Source organism: Danio rerio, chromosome 13 (genome assembly GCF_052040795.2).
Source record: "Danio rerio strain M-AB ecotype USA chromosome 13, GRCz13ab, whole genome shotgun sequence".
NCBI lineage: Eukaryota > Metazoa > Chordata > Actinopteri > Cypriniformes > Danionidae > Danio > Danio rerio.
This window is the reverse complement of record NC_141033.1, coordinates 5,563,154-5,585,000: the sequence shown is the minus strand read 5'-3', so window position 1 is coordinate 5,585,000 and position 21,847 is coordinate 5,563,154. Positions and strand designations below refer to the sequence as shown.

At 39.8% G+C, this 21,847-nt stretch overlaps 1 protein-coding gene and 1 long non-coding RNA gene across 12 annotated transcripts in view; one reads left to right on the top strand and one right to left on the bottom strand.

The window, feature by feature from the left end:
• Positions 1-21,847, top strand: part of meis1b (Meis homeobox 1 b) — a 598,746-nt gene that overhangs the window by 9,786 nt on the left and 567,113 nt on the right. For 8 of the 11 annotated variants that reach the window (XR_015504910.1, XR_015504909.1, XR_015504911.1 and 5 more), the window contains 1 exon segment: positions 8,696-8,807. Coding sequence is in view for 2 of the 11 variants with exons in the window: in XM_087277344.1 (XP_087133470.1) it covers positions 8,696-8,807 (112 nt within the window). In the remaining 9 variants the exon portion in view is untranslated. 11 annotated transcript variants of the gene reach the window in all.
• Positions 383-21,847, bottom strand: part of LOC141377105 (uncharacterized) — a 71,161-nt gene continuing 49,696 nt past the window's right edge. Inside the window, exon 3 of the long non-coding RNA XR_015505683.1 lies at positions 383-2,730. This is a non-coding gene — a long non-coding RNA (uncharacterized LOC141377105). The remainder of the gene's footprint in view (positions 2,731-21,847) is intronic.

Below are 21,847 nucleotides of genomic sequence, written 5' to 3'. Positions count from 1 at the left end.
CAGTTAACATGAACTAACAATGAACAAGTCTTATTTTTATCAACTGCCCCACTAAGAAATATTTGGATTGCATTTCATAACTCCTAATGTTGCTAGTTAACACACTCAATGCATTTTTTTTTTCAACAAATCCCACAATTTTAAAAAATATCCAAATGTTAGATATGTCAGTTCATGGTATAAGTATCTGAATTAATACATATACTATGACAAATCAGAAAATATTAAGTGAAAGACCAGTTTATTTAGATAAATATTTAAAATAAACATTTTTGAATACTAAATTTTCTTTATTTTTTAAAAGTATGCCATAACATTTTTTTGATTCTCATTTAACATGTTTTCTTTTTTTAATAGTTTTTTTTTATTTTTTATTTTTTTTAATAAAACCAAAATGAAGTGTATTAGTGCAACAGGTTTTGGCATCGGATGATAACCATTTTCAAGGTATACCATGGTTTGGAAAAGTCAGGGTTTTAAAACCACCAATATTTTCTGCTATACTTTTCTATAGTATAAGTAAGTCTTTGCCATTTTAAATTGTAAAGAAATCTGTGTTTTGAAACTAATGAAGACAGCATAATTCAATGATTTATTTGAATTATTTAGCCTGACATGTTTACTGCTCCAAAATATTTTAAATGTATAAAATATATTGGGTTCAAAGGGAAAAAAAGCTTTAATTTTTACGGAGACATTTAAAAAGAACATATTTTAGTGCACTATCACAATATTGTGAAACCGTCATGCTTTTATCCAAGGTTATCATACCGTCAGAATCTTATACCAGCCCATGCCTAAACAGGATTATGTTTGTTTGATTTTTTTTTTTTTTTTTTGTAAACCAACAATGCTGTGTAGTGTAAAACATTATTTAAAATAGTCATTCTTTTACAGACATTATTTAAAACAGTCAAAATCTGGTCAACTTTTTGGTAAAGCATACAGTTAAAGGGTAACATGAACAAATACTCTAAAATAAGTATTGATCATTGTTTGTTTATGTAAGTAAATGCATTAACCTTATTGTAAAGTGTTACCAAATTATTTCTGTGCTATAATAACAGCCTTTGTTAAAGTAGCGAGAAGGTGAGATCTCTCTTTCTTTATCCTAACAAATGCTGGCCGCTGTCAACGATTCAACAAGTGTTATAAAGAGCAAACATGTGACTATTTTAGGCTTTGAAGAAGTGGCACGGGAATATCAAATTGTGGTTTCTCCGATTAGGTAAATTGAAAACAGGCTTTATGCGTCAAGTTAACTGCTCTTTTTAAAGTGCTTTGAGTTCATGAGATTCGTTTGAAAAAAAGAAACATTATTATTTATATATTATTCATACACTGTAAAACCCATAAGTCAACCTTATCAAATGAAATGAGTGTAGTTAACTCAAAATTTACTGAAAGTTAATTTTACTTATTTTTACTTATAGTTTCAAACTTAGTGTTGAAGGCAATGAGTTATTTAAATACCTCATTACTACAACTTAAATGGAGTAAGTTCACAGTACTCATATAAATAATTTTTTTAAACTCAAATAGTTTGTTGCAATCAGTTTCCTCAAATGGTTTGAGTTGCCTTAACTTATTGAGTTTTACTGTACTTAGTCTGTTTGAGTTCTCTTCATTTATTGGATTTTACTGTGCTCAAATTGCTTATTTTACTCAAATGGATTAAGTTCACAGTAGTTAGTTTCAAACTTATTGTTGAAGGCAATGAGTTAATTAAATACCTCTTTACTACAACTTAAATGGAGTAAGTTCACAGTACCAATATAAATTAGTTTTTGAACTTGAATTATTTGTTGCAATCGGTTTCCTCGAATGGTTTGAGTTACCTTAACTTTTTGGGTTTTACAGTGTAAAGATAAATCATTGTGTCATGCTAAGTGTAACTTTCAGTCCAAATTCTATTCTTTATGCTTGCTCTAATACTTTTGCAATTATAAATTTTTGTTCTCTTTATTAAACACTTTTTTTTCTATCGAAGACAACTGTCAGCTTTGTATTTTTTAGAAATTAAGCTTGAGGATCTTCAAAGTTTTTTTTTTAGGCAGCGATGTGAAAGCCAGTGTAATTAAAGGAGATGTGTGATTATCCTACAGTGCCATTAAGGGTGACTCGACTGGTTTTAAACAAGATCTCACCCACAGGCCATTTTAAGAGATTTCGCTTTCTCTGTGGAGCAAAACCAAGCAGTTTTTTTTTCTTCTCCAGCAATTATTCCCCCCTCCCCAATTTTGCTCCATTTTGCTTTGCAAGATTTGTTAAAGGAGGTGTTTGGGGGATTGGACTGTTCTAGCGCTCACCCTGCTTTTTTTTTGTTTCTGTGCATGCCATTACCACAACCATTCATTTGAGAAGAGCTAATGTTTTTTTTTTTTTGTTTTTTTTTTTTGCACCAACAGCCACGTGGTCTGTTATCAACATTGAAGATCTTTGCCTTATCAACAAGCTTGGGTAAACAAATAAACAAGTGTCCTGAACAGATTTAGTTTTTGGTTGCAATCCACTGGGCAAAGTTCATGTGTGAATCTTGTGCTTCCAAAGTATTTCCCAGCAGAGCTTGAGTATTTTAGTGAGCTTGTTCAAGTGTCCTTGCTAATCTTGTTTGATGAGGCATATAAAAACTCTCTCTCTCTCTTCCTCTCTCTCTCTCTCTCAGTCCGTTTTGTTGTGCTATCTAGATGAAGCCGGAACCAAAAATAGTACAATGTGACACTGGTGGGTCTGTGTAAAAAAGAGAAAGAAAGTGAGAAAGAGAGAGAGCAGTCACCGTGGCATGAAATTGTAAACATATACTGTTTATGAGTTTTCTTACCCCTGTGAAGTCTACAGTAACCTGAAACATTTCTCTTTATTATTATAAATGAATTGGAAGCCCAATATTCTTTGCATGAGTGCGTGTATAATGTGCGGAGAAAGAGAGCTTCCATCTAAGACCCAACACAATGAAAATGCAATGAATTGGAATGCCTCACCGATCATAGCAGAATCAGAATTTCCAGCAAGGAAAATCTTTTCATGGCGAATTAAGTGGTGAAGGAAGAAAATGGTAATGAAAAAAAAAAAGCACAGGCACAGATGACAAACGCTGCTCCCTGGGCTACACACTGCAGATTTAAGAACTTTAGCTAAAGCTATGCAGAATAGAATGTGGAAAATTGAATTTACTAAACAATTAAGCATTGAATTAATCTACATCCTGCACTGGAGAGGGAGAGAGAGAGAGAGAGGAGGACAAGAGGAGGGAGAGAGAAAAGAAGCAAGGGAAGGGAAAACATGTGGAGGGGGAGGGGACAAAGCCCAAAAAAAAGGCTGAATAAATCCTAGCTAGCTCATTAGAGGGACAGTGAATATATCAAGTGTGTTGTTGTGTGCTGCAGGACAGCATTCTCTCCGCCACGGCACTCATCTCTCCCGTAACCATCTGCATCCACACCGCCTCCACCCGCTGTTCATTTTGGCCCACGTATTTACTCCTTTGCATGCGCCTGCATGTGTGCTTTCCTCCTGGTGTCTGCTCTATGGTGGACTTTTTTTTACTATTATTATTGTTATTAATTAGCTGTTAGATCTGTTGTGGATGAGATTGTCGGGGCAGTTATAAATAGACTCGAGTGCACCCTGGAGATGTCACTCACCCTCAGCCGAGACCCTCCCCCATTCCCATGGGGCCGAGCGGCAGCCTCCCACAAGCCCCGCTGCTCTTTTGTTCAATTACAGTTAATGCAATAGTTTGCTATTTTCTCCTTCTAATTATATTTTCAAGTGGGATTTGTTGTGCGTAAAAAACATCCTTTTACGTGTGGAGGCTCTGGGGTTCTCGGTCTCCAGGGTGCTGTACCATTCTTTTCCACAAAGCTCTGAATAAACAAGTTCCCTCCATTTTTTCTCTCTCTCTCTCTTGCTCTCTTTTCTTTACAAAGAGTTGTAGAAACTGGCAATTTCAGTTTTAACTGTTTGCTCCCTGGGCATGTGTTCTAGATTACCTCTTACAGCATACTTTTGGTATGCTGCAGAATACACCATTTTTCTTTTTTTTTTGGCCATTTTTTTTTAGATATATCTAGAGTTGCTGGCACTGCCTCATACAGTTTGAGTATCTTTGTGGCAACTCTATCAAAACAGTTTTTGTATTATTATTCTTATTATTATTACTACCTTTTTAAACAGGAATTAAGTATAGGTTGTTTTCAATCATGTCCTGGTGACGAGCGAAATTCAGATGGCGGGCAGAAAGTAAAAAACTGAATTGGAGACATAGAGAAAAGTCTGTATGTTTGCGATTTATAGCATATTGCAAAGGACATACACTTGAAGTCAGAATTATTAGCCCCCTAAATTATTAGCCCCCAGTTAAATTTTTTCCCCAATTTCTGTTTAACAGAGATATTTTTTAACACATTTCTAAACATAATAGTCTTAATAACTCATTTCTAATAACTGATTTATTTGATCTTTGTCATGATGACAGTAAATAATATTTTACTAGACATTTTTAAGACACTTCTATACAGCTTAAAGTGAAATTTAAAGGGTTAACTAGGTTAAATTAGGTTAACTAGACAGGTTAGGGTAATTTGGCAAGTTATTGTACAATGATGGTTTGTTCTGTTGACTATCGAAAAAAAATAGCTTAAAGGGGCTAAACATTTTTCCTTAAAATGGTGTTTAAAAAATCTATAACTGCTTTTATTCTAGCCGAAATAAAGCAAATAAGACTTTTTCCAGAAGAAAAAATATTATCAGACATACTGTGGAAATTTCCTTGCTCTGTTAAACATCATTTGGGAAATATTTAAAAAAGAAAAAAAAATCAAAGGGGGCAAATAATTCTAACTTCAAATGTATAAATAGAAAATAACCACATATGTTGGGCATGATCCTGATATCATGAAGAGGGCTGAGTTTTCTATTAAACTGAATAAATATTTGCCTGTCATCGAGGCAGTGTATACTGTATTAGCTATTACGTTACATAAAAAATACTTTAGTGAAATGCTATAGTGTTTGGAAGAAAACTATAGATAATTACACGAATTATGCTGTCGTTGTAATTACATTGTTGCTGTTGTAAAACATTACTGTAGTAATAAACAAATTATTCAAGATGCGTCAGTATTCTGCACTTTAATTATATACCATCGCAATGCACCACAGTTGACACTATTACAGTTTATCAGTTTACTACACTACAGTATTCTGTAGCATTTATTAACAAATAGTTGTACACATTATACACTTTACTATGTTGTCCAAAAACATGGTTATTTTAAATTACTATTTTCCATCTTCACTATTTTCCAAATACTTTTTCCATGCGGATATAACGGATGAAAGCATACAAAAGTGTGGACGCATAGACTACATTATATTATTTATTTATTTTTGTAAGGGGGGGAAGGGTGATGTTAAACGAATTATCGAGTTCAAAATAAGTTTGTACACATGGATTTATTGAAAAAGCGTTCATTACATGCCGGCTTTTCTTCCAAGAAACAAGAAAGTTTCTTGAACTTTCCCTCCTTTATGAGCAAAACTTTTGTAAGTCTAATAAATCTGGCATTTCTTATTTTGGCCAATTTAAAAAATTAAAACAATATAAAACTCAAACTTTTTGACGTTCTGATAGTGATTCCTATGTAGAAGAATCACTTCCATCCCTGCATCTGAATTCCGTGTGTCATCAATGACATCATGTGACAACAATCTATTTATCTTGACGTTTTTTTAATAGCACTGTATAAATAAAATTTGATTCAATTCATCTTTATTTCTATAGCGCTTTTACAATGTAGATTGTGTCAAAGCAGCTTAACATAGAAGTTCTAGTAAATTGAAACTGTGTGAGTACAGTTTTCAGAGTTGAAGTTCAGTTTAGTTCAGTTCAGTGAGCAAATCCATCCAGAAGTCCCAAACCAAGCAAGCCAGTGGCGACAGAGGCAATTGAAAAGAGGACCATGTTTACGTTTAGTTACAACAGCATGTCAGTAAAAACTGTTGGAATTCACTTACACTTATTAAAATAAAAAATATAGATTTTTTCATACATTTATTCACTCATCTAACTTTTTTTAAATAACTTGACCTTTATGTAAGTGGTAGTTAAACATTCATGCATGAGTAAGTTTCTTATTTTTTTTATTCTTTTTTTTTTGCTCGACTACTTTTTTTTTTTTGCACAGTAGGTACATAATAGTAAACAACCTGTGAGAGCAAGCTCTTTCATTTCCAAAGGTATACTTATTTGCTTATTTAATTTGTATTACTCAGTCAGCTATCAGTAGGAATTAAATATTATTAATCAGGAATAGCGCAATACTGCACATATTCATAACTGTGCATTTAAAGAGCACCTTTTTCACCCCTTTTACATCAGATGAACAGGACAGTGATAGTGATAGAAACAGACACTGATGAACCAGAAATACAGCTCATTAGTCAAACATACGAAGTTAGTTTATTTTTTGTACTTGTGGTGGTGTTTATTCAAGCCTTTCTGAAATGATGAGTCCTACACGAATGCCATTTGCAGTACACACACACACACATATTAGCGTTTACTGACACCATTCGTCCGTGGTGGTTAGAAAATCACAGAGTTGGAACAGATATTTTAATATCAGTTTCTTTGCAAAAAATGTTCTGTGGACATTAGGGTTGGGCTGACAGACGATGCCGTTGTCCATCGCCGATGGCCAATAGACAACACGATGCTGAGACGGCATCCCCGATCTTCCGCCCTGCCCCCGTCGCAAACCCGCTCGCGAAAAATACACACTCAGGCCCCGTTTACACTAATATGTCTTAGTATTAAAATGGCATTTTAGAATGAAAATGATCCACATCCACACCGTGTTTTACCTAGCATTTCTGAACAGCCCTCCGTCCGCTGAAAGCGCACACACACACACACAGCCAAACACACACTGTCATACGCTCGTAGCTCTAGAGAGCAGTGCACGTCGAACAGTTTATGAAGCATGTACCGCTGATCGCGTCTCACTATAATTGTTAAACGTGATATTTAATTGATCTTGTCTCAATCTGACGACTCTTTGGCCTTGTGAATCTATCAGGTAGCGTGTCCCATACACTGCTTCAGTCTTTCACTTTCACACTTGTAATTAGTAATTTTAACGAAAACCTCTGATACTGTTGGCTGTGCACCTTTTTTACCGACCAACCTCCCCACGGAAAAAGTGATTGACAGGTGGTAATTTGTGTGCAACTTATCTTTATTTATTTATGATTTGTTTATGCGTAAAACAAAGACCATGCGGGTCATTTAGTTGAAACGGTAGTCTACAATTAATTAATTTGTTATGAATTAATAAATGATTCATAAATAATTAGCTCACCTCCGCCTATGACGACAATGCCATTGTCCATTACGATGTTTCACATTAGACATCATACGATGCCAAATTGGTCGACATCGCCCAACCCTAGTGGACATGTGTATACATGTTATTATAAAAACATGGCACCTGTCAATCAGTTTGGTGGGCGGGGAAAATTACGCTGCGATGGGCCTCAAAATAAGTCCTATTTTTACATCAGGAAATTTAAAAACAAGAGACTTGTGTTTGTATCACTCCAATATGATTGTGGACAAACTATACCTACATAGTTCTTTCCAAAAAGCTCACAAAAGTTGATTTTCATCATATCTGCCCTTTAAAACTGCTGTCTTTAGAACTATTATTATTTTCTTGGCTCTGCATTGCCATTACTGATACTCTCCTTTTTTTAGATCTTTTCAGAAAAGATGCCGCAGCCTTCATCTCATATTTTCCTCCCACACTAATGTTACTTTTGTGGAGGCACCCTGTGATAAGAGGCAACATCTGTTTTGTTCTATAGTACAAGTAGGCCCTGCATGGGGCTGAGTGTGTGCAGGCCCCGGCTCGCCATTGTTCCGTCCACTTCTCTTTATCCCCATGTCTGCTCCATTTGCCACATACCATCCGCCCAACAGCTGACACTTTCTCTCTATTATACACCTAAGCTTAATTGTCAATAGGATTTCGCTCCCTTTTTTTTCCTCCTCCTCTTCCCAACTTCAAGGAGAATGCTCTTATTTGATTTCATTTTGATTCGCTGGGGCAGTGACAAGCGAACAGGCACACACACACACACACCTCCCTCACTCGGCAATATAAGAGAGGTGACTGACTGGCTGTTGTTGGACTCAGAGATCTCAAGTTAGCTAGTGCACGTGTGTGGACAAAAAGACACTTCTTAGCTGCTATTGCTACCGCTTCTTTTTTTGTTTGTTTGTTTGTTTGAGGACTATGGATTTCCTGTCTCGGGTAATACAACATTTTTTATGCCTATAGTGTGTGTTAATTAAAATATTGTGGTGGTTTTTGATTGCGGTACCTACCTTCTGTTTTGCCTCCTTGTTTTTGTTTGCTCTGAGGAATGTGTCTAAGGAAGCCAGTGACTGTGTGGTGTCATTTAAATGCTCAGTGACAGGCCTTTGGCCCATCGCTTTCATGAGCTGTGCTCACTGAATTGTCATGTGGGGTTGTAGGCCTGGAGAGCGGATGAAACGTAACGAAATGAAGAACATCTGATAAAACCAGCTGCCTTTGTAACATGGGACTGTAGCGACTGCATGTTTCCCTGTGATCTGATGCCTGATTGTGTGCCTTACTCTCTTTCTCTCTCTCCCTTTCCCGCACAGACCTCATGGAACAGAGACCATGATGACACAGCTTCTACACGCTCTGGCGGCACACCAGGACCATCCAGTGGAGGACACACATCGCACAGCGGCGACAACAGCAGCGAACAAGGTAAGGACATCATCTGATGCATATGCACAGTCATTGTCATCGGGACCTTAAATGACCTCATGTTATATACAGCTTTAACAATTATATAAATAAACATGACATGTTGATTTTGAAAGAGACCTCGTGATGATGCAAGAGAAGCTAGCTGAGCTATGTAGAAAATAGGAGTTGCTTCATAGGGATCAGTTATTCAGTTGGCACAGATCGCACCTGACCAATCAGAGTCAAGTAGTGCAGTGTAAAGGCTGATTTATACTTCTGCGTCAAACGTCGGCGTATGCTACGCCGCTGACGCATAGCTCTTCGCCGTGGCCATCGGCGTCACTGATGTGCACCTCTCAAAAAATGTAACTACACGTCGCAACGACGCGTAGCGCAACCTCTGTGATTGGTCGGCTTGGTAGCGCTGACGAGTCTGGGCGGGACCGAGAGCCGCGCGAATGGCGCGAGCGTTTGTTTACAAGTGTGGAGTCCCGTGAAGGAGCTCCGGATGGAAAGTTTTGTTCTGTGTTTACCTCATGGTTAAAGTTGTTGCACGTCCGCCGGTTCCTGCCTCAAAATGAGTGAGTTTGAGCCACTTGTACATCCAGGAAGTGTTCAGGAAAAGCAAAACAGAAGCGAAGAAACTTGACACAGAGGAACATTTACACCTCACTGCCAACTAGCGTTTCAGAAGTGTTAATGCAGACCAACAGAGGCTGCGCGCAGAAGTATAAATGCACAGCTGCGCGCGTTGCATGCGCCGTGAGTTACGCCGGTCACTTGACGCAGAAGTATAAACCAGGCTTAATAAGGACATTTCAATGGAAATGTCACTGTCTGACTATGCAGATGTGTCCAGCCCACTATCTGAACCCGAGCATGTGTATAGAGAGAGTTAAAGCAGATGTTTAGGCCGCTTGGCCGGTGGTGTGGCGTAGGTCCATCAGCTGGTTGTGATAAGACTGCATTAATGAACCTTTCTCGGGGCCCATCTGGACAGGGTGTCTGAGGAAAACCACTGGTGATGACAGTCTAACAAAAGAGATTTTACACTGATGGAACTTTATACGTTCTCTTATATTCCAGTCCAAGATTTTTGGAATTTTCAAAGAGAAAAGATCTATGTTCTGAAAACACTCTTCTTTGTGGGATTTCCCTCTCAAAGGGATGGAAGCTGATGAAAGCCGACTTTACTCTCTTTGTCGTGTCAGTGAAATTCAAACTGCAAACAGAGTTCATAGCTGATTGGCTGTTTGTGTGGATTAGCCAATGAGAATTAGTGTTGGAAGTGGCGAATGGAGGAGGGTTTCAAACAAACTGTAGGCAAAAAGCAACTTCATTTATTATTGAAAGGGATGTCAAGGCAGCAGTTTGAGGGCTGCACAGCCAGCAGGCAAAGCAGGATGAGAGCAGAAAGGACCACATTATGTTCCAGATGACTGAGCAACGATTTATATACCAGTGCCGGGTTTTCACCCTCCACAGTGAGGGAGAGCAATAAGAGAGAGGCCAGCCCAGCCGAGTCGGTCAGATGGCTGATGACTAATGGTCCGGTTGCTCGCCACACTCTGATTGGATGCCTTAATGAGCACATTTTGTGCAGAGTTTGGGCTCCTGCTTGCGGTGACCTTTGCTCTTTATTGACCAAAGTGACACGTCATTTTTCACATACTTCCAATTATCGCCAGGCTTTTAATGTCCACCCCCTACTTCCTCCCCTCGTGTTCCCTCACCCCAGTGTTTTGGATGAGTGTTTGTTGTGTCGTCCGTTAGCTCCATGAGAGGCTGAGCTATGAACCTGAACGTATGCTGAGGTTGTGCAGCGTAAACAAAGGAGCCAAGCCCTTCAGAACTCTCCAGTCTTATTTACACCAGTGGAGGTTTAGTACAAGTTTTATGCTAATGTGGGTTAATTGCTGATTGTGTAAAGCAGTGCTGCTAACCGCATTAGCATGTTCTGTAAGGAATGACTTCATAATCCCAGTAAGACCATTATTCTGCTGTTGGCAAAGAAACTAATGTCCCCAACTGGTCCCGTCTCTTCACAGACTCCCCTCTGTGTTTGTTTCCATATGTTCACACTTGCTATCTATTTAATAAATCTGTACAACCACTATGATTCACGGAATGAGAATGGCTTCTATGCAGCAGCAGCAGCAACATTATAACACAGCCATAATCCTTCAAACTGCACAGGAACTTTGTATCCGCACGCATAACATGGTACATCTGTTACCCATCAATGTAGAGATTGGCACCATAGCTGATGGTTCTAGTGGTTGCCATCCACACCATGTTTTCCATACCGCACCTAAATAGCATCTCAGTACGACTGAGGACAGCATTTTTCTTGTTCATCATTCTGTGCTCTTCAAAGTGTAGTTTCCCCCTTAAGGGGGAAGGATAAAGGCCGCTCCTCCCTCACTGCAATCGCAGAAACTTTCCTAGCGGAGTCCAGCAGAGACTCAGCCCGGCCCATCTCTAATTAGATCCCGTTTATTAGTGTAGTAGTGCGTGCGTATGCACCCGCCTTTGTTTAAAAGCCGCCGTCTTGAGGGACATCTTCTGAAATTGTATCTCGAAGCCATTTTTTTTTTCTGAGCATCCACTCTCAGTGGGTAAAAAGAAAACAAATCATATTATTAATACTATGGACTGCTCTATGCATTGTTCACTCTGGACTCTTGGCAAGACCAGCGCCCACCCAGATTAAACAAGACACCCTTGGGCTGCAGTAAGAATGAAGGCGTTATAAACCCCTACCAAAAAAGGGGGCAGAGCACGTAGAAAATGACACGCTCTCACATATACAGGGATCACGCTGAGTGTTTTGAAAGGCTTTGGGTTTCCTCTGCCTCATCAAAGGGTCTGGAAACAAGGTGATGACTACAGGAGTCAGATATGTATCAGCAATTACCAGGACCCATTTGCGAAAGGCCCCATGTGTGCCAAGTCAAATAGTTCCTGTGAGGCTCTTGTTATTGTCTGCATAAATTTACATGCAGAGCCATGGATTCCAAAAGTGTGCTGCAGTAAGACTGTGAGAGCTCAAATGAATCACTCAAAGTGGGTTAAGAAGTTTATTTACTTCGACCGAACTTGACTGGAATGACTATTGACAAATGTAACCATTCAGCTGTGGTGTAAACAGGTCAATGTACAGTACAGAAAAATCCCTCGGAAACTAAGATGTTTGACAAATTTGCAACTGTTCGGCTATGAACAGACTTATTTGTCGGGGTTACTTGTGTCAAGAAAAGCTGGAGCTGAACTTGAATCCTAAAACTAATCATTATTTTGTTTGATTGATTGTGGTGAGTGCTGTTGTCATCATTGACTTAATGGTCAGTTTGCTACAGGCCTGTGTGAAGGTCAGTCTGAGCAAGAGCTCTCATTGGCTCTTGGCCACCATCTCTGCTCTGCAATTGGCGGATATCTGAGACTGACCGGCAGACATGGCATTTGACAGGATGCCAGCGAACCTCTGAAGTTGGATCCGCCTACCAAGCCCCCGCCTTACATGTTTGTCAAAGTCACCCGTTAATTGCAACGATTGTCCAGCAGACTGGAAGAACCCAGCCCCTTTCTCCCTCTCTCTCGCTCTCGTTTTGTCTCTGAGTGCCGCCTGCATGCCTTTGCATTTCTCATAAGCTATTTTCAGTGCTCTCCTCAATTGCTGAGTGCACTACAATGCTGATCACTTTCTTTTTTGATTTTACAGCAGGGTCCTGGCTTTGTTTAGCTCAGTCACTTTGAGCTGTCTAGATGCCCACACTCTTTGACTTTGTTTTTTTTTCCTTCTCCTTTTAATCGTGCCACTGTGTGCGAGTGTTGTGCTTCAAAGAGCAATAGGAGCTCTATGTTGTCATTCAGGTGTAGTCAGTCAGCGGTTGTTCCTGCCACGCTAGATTCTCCTCTGTGCATGCAAAAGTGCTGCACACAGGAGGGGGAGGCTGAACGCTTTCTGCGCTCGCTGTGTATCAGTAGCAGCACGTTGGTGGAGTAATCTGGTTAAATCAGAGGCATAATGGCTGATAAAAGGTGTGCGGTTTTTATAGTGCAGGGATCTAAGACCGGCACCGGGCGGCCCGAGCAGCCCCTGCTGTTTTCCTCTCTCATTCACATCACACATCACATCATACACACCCACAGAAAGAGCAGAGAAGAAAGACAGCGCATTGAGAATGCAAGGGATCACAGGAAGGAGAGCAATGTGCCAATTCCAGTAAGGGCAGGTAAGTGTTTGGGAATGCACATGCTTGACAGAAAGTGCAAAATCAAAGAGCGTTCTTTTATTTCACACAGCATATTCTCTCTTACAAGTTCCTATGTATGATGCTACCATGAATATCACATTGTGATGGCAAATGGCTAAACTTAGCATTTATGACAAAGGCATAGAGATGCCAGCCAATGTCAGTAGGGAGGCTGACGGAGCTGTGTTATTGACACGTTTTATTAGGTTACCTAGGGTGAAGGATACAGCTTGGGGAACCTAGGGGAATCTGAACCACTGGTGTATTTATGACCTCACTGAATCTCAGTAGCGATGGCAAAGCTAACAATCTACCGCTTCTTTCTCCGAAATTGATCAGTGCCAATGACTTTATGACCCCACTCCTGATAAGACTGTGTGTACACACAGCAGTCACGTGTTGAAAAAAGGGGAAACGCCACTGGTTCCCACACCAAGGGGTAGTTTGCCTTTGGGATTAGGTTGATGTCCTGTGTCATGTGGGAAAAAGGAGAGTGAAAAGTGAGAAAGTGCAAGCAAACAAGCTGCCCCCCCCCCCTTTCCCCATATATCAGCTGTTTCTTCTGCTTTCCTAATCATTGCTTTTAACTAGCTTTCATAGCCTGATTGAGCACCTTGTCTCTGGGCAGATAATACTCATAAAGCTGGTATGATAAAGTGTCACTGTTGTGTTTGCTCTTCTGTTTGCTCTGGGATTTAACTACTGCTGAAGTACTTCTCTTCTCCCCCGACCCATGACCATGTGAACTCTGGGAGATGACATCTTCCTCATCCTCTCTAATGTTCTCATTCTCTGGTAATTCTGGAAAATCTTTTTCACGAGGACTCCTCATTTCACTTGGTATCCTCATAAAGTTGATGCTTTGTATAATTCTGTGCCTCTAGTGGCACTAAACAGAATTACAGTAGTTTAAGCAACCTTACAGTACTTCAATGGACGGCTCGTAGCAGGAGTACTGGAAGACTAGTAGAGTGTTTGATATGTGTTTGAAGGCCATCAATATTTTTGCAATTCTCCTCGTGACCGTTTGTGTTAGTGCAGAAACTGCACACTTCACCTTTAAGGATGTTTAGCCCCAAGGAGAATGAGTTTTGGGTTGGAGTCATTTGCTACAGTATGTGATGTTCAGTTTAAGTGGGGAGCAGATGTTAAATTTAGATCAAATGCTATAATTGTGGTGTGTTAATGATGTAGACACTCTGCATCTGTCTCCATGTGTACAGGAAGCTTCTAAACCAATCGTTTTTTTCTTGCCAAAACCAGATTTTTGGTGTTTTCTAAATATTCCCTTCACAGCCACTCACTGTCATCATCGCTCATCTGCTTGTACAGTCTGAAAACTCTTTCATCTCCTTTCTGATGTTCTGGTTAGCAATGTTTCTATGAGATCAGGTTAGTTGTAGCACTACTGAATTACGAAATACCAATAATTTATCACAGAACTTCATAAAGGATAGTACGAAAGTGCAACTTCATTCATAGTTGATAACATAGATGCAGCATAACAGTTTGTTTCACAATTTATGATGCTTTTCCTAATATGCTCCTGATGGCTGGGAAACCCCTTGGCTTCATTTGAAAAATTCCCACGCCATTCTCCATCATCTGATCTGCGCTGTAGAGGTTCATGTGAATTTGACAAATCGGTGCAGCTTATCATTGATGTGTCACAATGCATTATGTCTTCTGTAGAAGGCTCGAGTGAACATTGCTCTGCATAGTCTGGGAAGATCTCTGTGAATCCACCAGGCATTTATCAGATACACCGTATGCAAGTTTTCAGGAAAAAGCTGATATCACCCAAGGAGATACGCTATCAACACTTGGCTCGTATGATATAAAGAGGGCAGGAAGGCCACGGCAGGGAGGCAAAGAGGAAGGGAGATGGAGGGGGATGTTGGGAAGGGAGTTTGTGGAACAGTGAGTGACAGTAAACAAACAGGCTTTAACTCTTTGTTCATTAATCAGATGCTCTTGTGTGGCTGTGTCACATGCACTCTCTTTAGTTTATTTAGGCCCTTAATAAAGAGATTAGTAATCTCTTTTTGGGGTTATCCTCTGCCAAAAAAGACCTCTCTTGTTGACAATTCTCTTTTACATCATCCCCACTGACCTGTAGGACCTCTACTAGTTATGAGTGCCCGATAAATTGTTTCCAAATAAAATTATATTAAAAAATATAAATCTTTCTGCAGCCATCGCAGGAAAAAAACATTATCCCAGCAGGATAATCCTCCCGTGATCTGTAGGGATGTACATTCTTTCTCTAAGCAGGAGGCCAGTCTTTTTATTAGCGGTATCACAGTGGGTTTGAGTCCAGCTTAAAGCCACAAACAGTATTGTGCTAATTTTAGCCTCTAAAGAGGATGAGGATGAGTAGCCTGCTGCTAGTTTGCCATATGCTGCCCTACCGATAATACTGTATGAGGAATATTTTCCTGCAGATAGTCACCAGGACTGTGCGTGTGAGGTCCTGGGACTGTTACAAAGATATGTGAATTGCCCAGAAGAGATATGACAGGGAGATGCTTTGCATCAGGTCCAAGTATATACTGTATATCTTTCTCTTTACATTTACTGACGTTTTCTATAGCTTTTTTAGTAAGACCAGTACTAAATAATGCCTAGTTCAGACTGCATGATATTAGCCCTGATTTTGACTCGCAGACAGGCTTTCGAGAAATCACAGGCAAATCGGTGCTCGTGTAACGGAGACCAGCTAGTGTGTGCTGTACAGGTAAACCTCACTCCTCTGACCTCTAAAGGTGCTCTAGTGACAGATGCTAGAGGCCATGGTCTTTAGCCTCCTTGGTAGAGCACCTGACTCCCATGCAGAAGGTTGCTGGTTCGATACCAGCTCGGAGCGGGTTGGGTGGCGTAGGTCTGGCGGGGTTACATTGGTGCGCATGAGTGACAATCACACAGTATGAACTATCAAAGACGCAATCTTAGAGAATCTCAGATGAGTCGCTGATGCCTGTGAGATGTTTGGCGTGCTGAATATCTGGAGCTGTCGGCGATTCAAATGATGCCGTGTGAAATGAGTTTTGACTAAAAATAACATTGGTAATCGTCTATAGCCAATGAGAGAGCAGCATTCACTTACGTGTGTGTGTGTACCTGCAGGCCAGCAGGAGGTTGAGGGAGAGGTTAAAAGCGCTCATTTTCGGTTTATTTAGAGCCAAGAAATGGAGCACCCGTGTCTGTTTGCCGTTTCATACAGAAAGTTAAAAAAGAAAGTTGAGGAGAAATTGCTAATTCCCTTTAAACCCAGGTGACCAAATATGTACACTTTCTACCCCATTAAAGGCTTCTCTCATGTAATGTAGTTAATAACAAAAGATATACTACGTGTTTTTGGCTGTGAGATGTAGTTTGGACGAAGTTGTCTGAGATTCTTCCTATTGTAAAGTCATGCAATGTGAAAGCCCCTGTCGCCGATCCATCTTGCAGTGTAAACAAAGCAGCAACAAAATGCTAGCCCAGATAGTCATGCAGTGTGAAAACATCTGGGACACGACTACTTTGAAAATCATGCAGTCTGAACTCGGCATAAGTCGCCTTGATGAATAATGATGATCCTTTAACGCCAAATAATTTAATTTGGGTGCATCAGAACTGCCACCACAAAAGTGATAACCTCATGAGGCCCAACAAAGAAAAAGGAATCTACCAGGCCTGTTTGGAGACACCCCAACAAGCCAATTTCTTGTGAGCAAACACCACCAGAGCTCCATATTTGGGGAATTTGGCTTCCCTTGCACTGTGTGCTAAAGCTATTTGACCTTTGTATTTGTCACCAGAGACTTCTCACAGAGAGGGATTATTTGCTGGGGTGCTGGAGTTTTGGAGTAGCAGTGGACGTAGGTGTGTGCAGATGGAGGCTGGTGCAAAAAGCACCAGGGGGAGGGCTGTGTTAACAACAGGCCGAAAGCTTGACCCAGGACTGACCCTTACTAAACAATCCTCTCCCAGAGCCCAGCCCTGGTCTTTTGACATGGATACCTGCTGAAGGGATTTAGAGGGGAAGATAAAGACCTCCTCAAGCATTTTTTTTTTTAAGATTTAAGGAGTGAAAGAAAGATAACAAACAAAGTGTGTATGCTTTTAGAGGGTGTGTATGTATATGGAGAGAGGGTGTGTTTGCTTTACTCTGTGCTTGAGTGAGAGTGACTGCTTGTGTGTGTGTATGCATCTGTGTGCAAGAGGTAACCCAATCACCAGCCATGCCCTAGAAGCCCAAACGAGTCAAAGAATGGCAGGAACCAGAAAGTTTACCAGGTCGATAATCTAAAAAAAAAATCTGAAAAGTTCCCCAGAGCTGACCCTGCTCTTTTTAATATACGTGTAAGTGTGTGTGTGTGTGTGTGTGTGTGTGTGTGTGTGTGTTTGTCCTCTCAATAGAGGACTGCACAGCCGAGCTGTAATGGTATCACCCACGTCCAGCCGCCCCTACTCTATTGCTGTCAGGAAGCAGACGTTCAGTCCAGCTCAGTTTCCGTCACTTCCAGCCTTAAGCCTTATCTCCCTAGTTCACCCCAAGCTGATAGAACTACAATTCCCCCACATTTCCCTATGCTCCACTTCCTGTGGCATGTCTGACAGGGGTGAAATTGAGTTCTTCGTTGGACAGCAGTAAGTACAGGCGTAATGGATATGACAGTTTGAGTGAAGAACAGTTTAGCAAAGATGAAAATGACCCCTATAGTGGACTTTATAAGTGTTTCTATGCTTTTATCCTTGCTCATTATTTAAAACCAAGGGCTCAAGATCAGGCTGCTTTGCAGTTTTTGTTTTAATTAACGTTAATTTACTTAAAGGTGTAAATTGGTATCACTGCTATAAGAAAATGCACAAAACTTAATAGTGATGTTCATAAGAAAAAACTCTGGATGGATGGATGGATGGATGTACAGCCAGATAAATGGATGGATGGATGGATGGATGATTGGATGGATGGATGGATGGATGGATGGATGGATGGATGGATAGATAGATAGATAGATAGATAGATAGATAGATAGATAGATAGATAGATAGATAGATAGATAGATAGATAGATAGATAGATAGATAGATAGATAGATATATAGATAGATAGATAGATAGATAGCAAATGAAAACAAGTGTATCAAAAAAACTGTGTGCCTATGAGCAAAGGTGAAGCGGGTTGTGTACGTTTGGCAAACAATCAAATCAAATTGAATGAAAATAAATGAGTGTTAGCTGTTAGATTTCTTCAGTTGTTAAACCCTCCTTGCATTAAATGGAGGTCTTTGTTAAACTGCTGTATGTGTAGGCATAATGGATCCACTAATCTGATAGAAGAGCAGCCTATCAAAGATATAAAAAACGATTGATTTTACAGTTCATTCCTTAGTTGACTTGCTTTTTTCCCTTTCAGTTCCGTAATAACAGTGCTGCCCTTCTCTTTATAAGCAGTGCTCATTGTGAGTAATTCCGCCGTACAATTCACTCTCCATGTTTACTGCATTTAACAAATTCAGGGGAAGCCAAGCAAGCTATTATTAGAAGTGAAATACCCTCACATTATCTAACTGTACTACAGCCCAATGGATGGCGATACGCTGTAGTTGGGGAAAATCCCTGTGCATTAGAGCACTTATCTCAGCCTGTGTCATTTAGATAGCTGCCATGTGGAAAATTATCTGCCAGAAGCCAATAATGAAGACTGCCGCAGTTAACCACACATCTCTGGTTCCATTTCACTCATTACCAAAATATACCAAAAAAAGGAACAATGCAAAACCATTGCCTACAGGTTCTTGTCTGTTACAAATTAGTGTTGTCAAAAGTACTGATACTTTAATACAAGGTTGCCATTTAAATTTTAAAAACGCAGTGTTAGCAGTTGTGAAAATGCGAAAAAGCAATGTTATGTCTTTCTGTAGTACCAGCAGTACAGATTGCTGGGTCAGTTCGGTTCCCACTGCTCTTACGAGCATTTGCGTGAGTTCTTCATGAGTTGTATTTACTATGTGTTTCGTAGCATTGAGTATTAAATGTAGCCAATCGCAGGCATTGTAGTTAAACCTGTGAATGTGTGATGAACTTAAATGCAGTTTGTTCTTTGTTTGCGATGTGTTATAACCGGCGGTCCCACTTTATATTAAGTGGCCTTAATTACTACATCAAAATATTAATACAATGTACTTAATGTGTTCATAATGAATTGAAGAACACCTGTGGTGCTTTTGAAGTGAGATACATCTAGTTTCAGGGGCAGGTTTGGTGGTATTGGGTAGGTTTAGGAGTGGGTTAAAGTGTAAGACATGTAAATACAAAAATTAATTACTGATGTAATTACATGCATTTAATCAAGCAATGGTACAATGTAAAAACATGTATTTACACAATCACTACATGGTAACAAATCATTAATTTCAGTGTAAGTACATATTAGTTAAGGCTACTTAATACAACGTGGGACCTAATCAAGTAAAAGCAGAATGTAAATAGAAGAGTTATTACGAAGCATATATAGACTTGTACTATTTAATGTTAGTGTTCTTTAGAAAAAGATTGTTTTTCCCTGCTTTAAATTAGATTGAAAGGTTTAGGGAAGAAAATCCATATTAAGCCCAATTTATATAATCATAAGACTACAGTATGTCACTTGTAAGATATTCTATGACAAACATGAACTGATTGGGTGTTTTCATGTGTTAAAAACAAGCTCCAACATTCTCCAACATATCTGTCAGATCTTCATGATGTTGTTGCTTGTCCATGCAATGTGAATTGGCCTTAATACATTGCAAATCTGATTTAGAAATTGACATGTTTATCCCTAACGTTTCATTTGATATTTTAATAATGTGTTTACAGTGCACTTAACATTATTTGAAGGCATCATGCTAATGTTTAATGTGTTGTTTACTTATAATTATGAATAGATCTAATAATCACTGTGGTACCATCTGGCATGAAGTACTGTGATATTTACTGTTACTGTAAACTACAGAAATTGTGTTACCATAACATTATGGCTCAATCAAAATTCAATTTTTTTTACCCCTACCTTCCCCTTGGCCTTTGATTTCACCTCGAAGAAATGGGACACCGCTAACACCTGCACACGTCAGCATATGTCATCGCAGTCTCTTGATTCATACGATTGACAATTGCGACTGCTGTAGTTATTCCAGTTGCCTTATTATTTTGGTATTTATCTTCAGGAAATCACCGAAGCCAGTGATATCATGTTTTCAGAACAACATAATGTGGAAATAGACTCGTAAGTGTACTGTGCATTTACACCGCAGCAACATCTATGTAAACAAACGAAAACAACATTAACATTAAACCAGACACTGTAAAACAACGACTAGACTTTTCTGACAGGGTATTCGAGTGTCATCGAGTTACAGTGAAAGTATTTCGTGGGACTACTATGCAAGATTTATTATTATTATTTATAGATACCGAAATTTATAGTGGCGAGGCAGTGGAGCAGTAGGTAGTGCTGTCGCCTCACAGCAAGAAGGCCGCTGGGTCGCTGGTTTGAACCTCGGCTCAGTTGGCGTTTCTGTGTGGAGTTTGCATGTTCTCCCTGCCTTCGCGTGGGTTTCCTCCGGGTGCTCCGGTTTCCCCCACAGTCCAAAGACATGCGGTACTGGTGAATTGGGTAGGCTAAATTGTCCGTAGTGTATAAAGTGTGTGTGGATGTTTCCCAGAGATGGGTTGCAGCTGGAAGGGCATCCGCTGTGTAAAAACTAGCTGGATAAGTTGGCGGTTCATTCCGCTGTGGCGACCCCGGAATAATAAAGAGACTAAGCCGACAAGAAAATGAATGAATGAATGAAATGTATAGTTTTTTATTGCTTTTTGTTTGTTATACAAAATCTTAATAATGACAAAAAATACAATTTTGTGCATCTCCTGACTTCCGTGTGCAGCCATGCTGCCTTTGTAGATGGTGCATTCTGGGGAAATTTAGCACTCCTTTCTGTTGACTGTGGTCCTGAAAAACCTCAATATCAAGGGCTATCTAACCCTTCCCCTTAGCTTTACGTCTTCAAGGTAAAGAGAATTGGGACACACCTCTTCATGTGAACGAGCAAAACGAGGAGGAGGAGGAAGCACTGAGAGGTAAAATTGGTATTGGACCTATATAACATATATAAAGAAACTAGCTGCGTCCCAAATCACATACTTATGCACTATTCTACGCCATTTTGTAGTATAAATAGAGTAAGTAGTGTGTTCACACTGAAAACTCTAAAAACATTAAGTGCACTTTAATTACACGGATGATGCACTCATTTAGCCGCTAAAATGAAGTGTGTAATGATGGACACTTCACGCACTCAATGCCGCAGGTTTGCTTACGTAGCGGAGAGGGCGGAGCTATCGGACGCATATGTTGAATAACTTTATTTATTTTGGATGGTGAAAGCAAAATTCTCCTACGAGAGTGATTATAGCGCCTCCCGATGGTGAATGCGGCAAACCTCACGGCAGGTATTATTTGATAATTCGGTTGTTTATTTCACTGATTTGGCAACCGTCAAACGTCATCAGGGAAACGGTTTGAATTTCAGCATAGTAAAAAAACATTAGTGTGCCATTTGGGACGACACTACATACATATACTATCCTGTTGAGTGTGTAAGAGCATAAGTACATAGTGCATGAGTGTATAGTGTGCCATTTGGGACGCAGCTATAGTGTTATGCTATGTGAAATTGAATTTCATATTTGGTAGTCGGAAGGATGGATGTCATGGCTTTATTTGGCAGCGTAGGAATTGTTTTAGATTCACCTAGAGTATATGATGAGG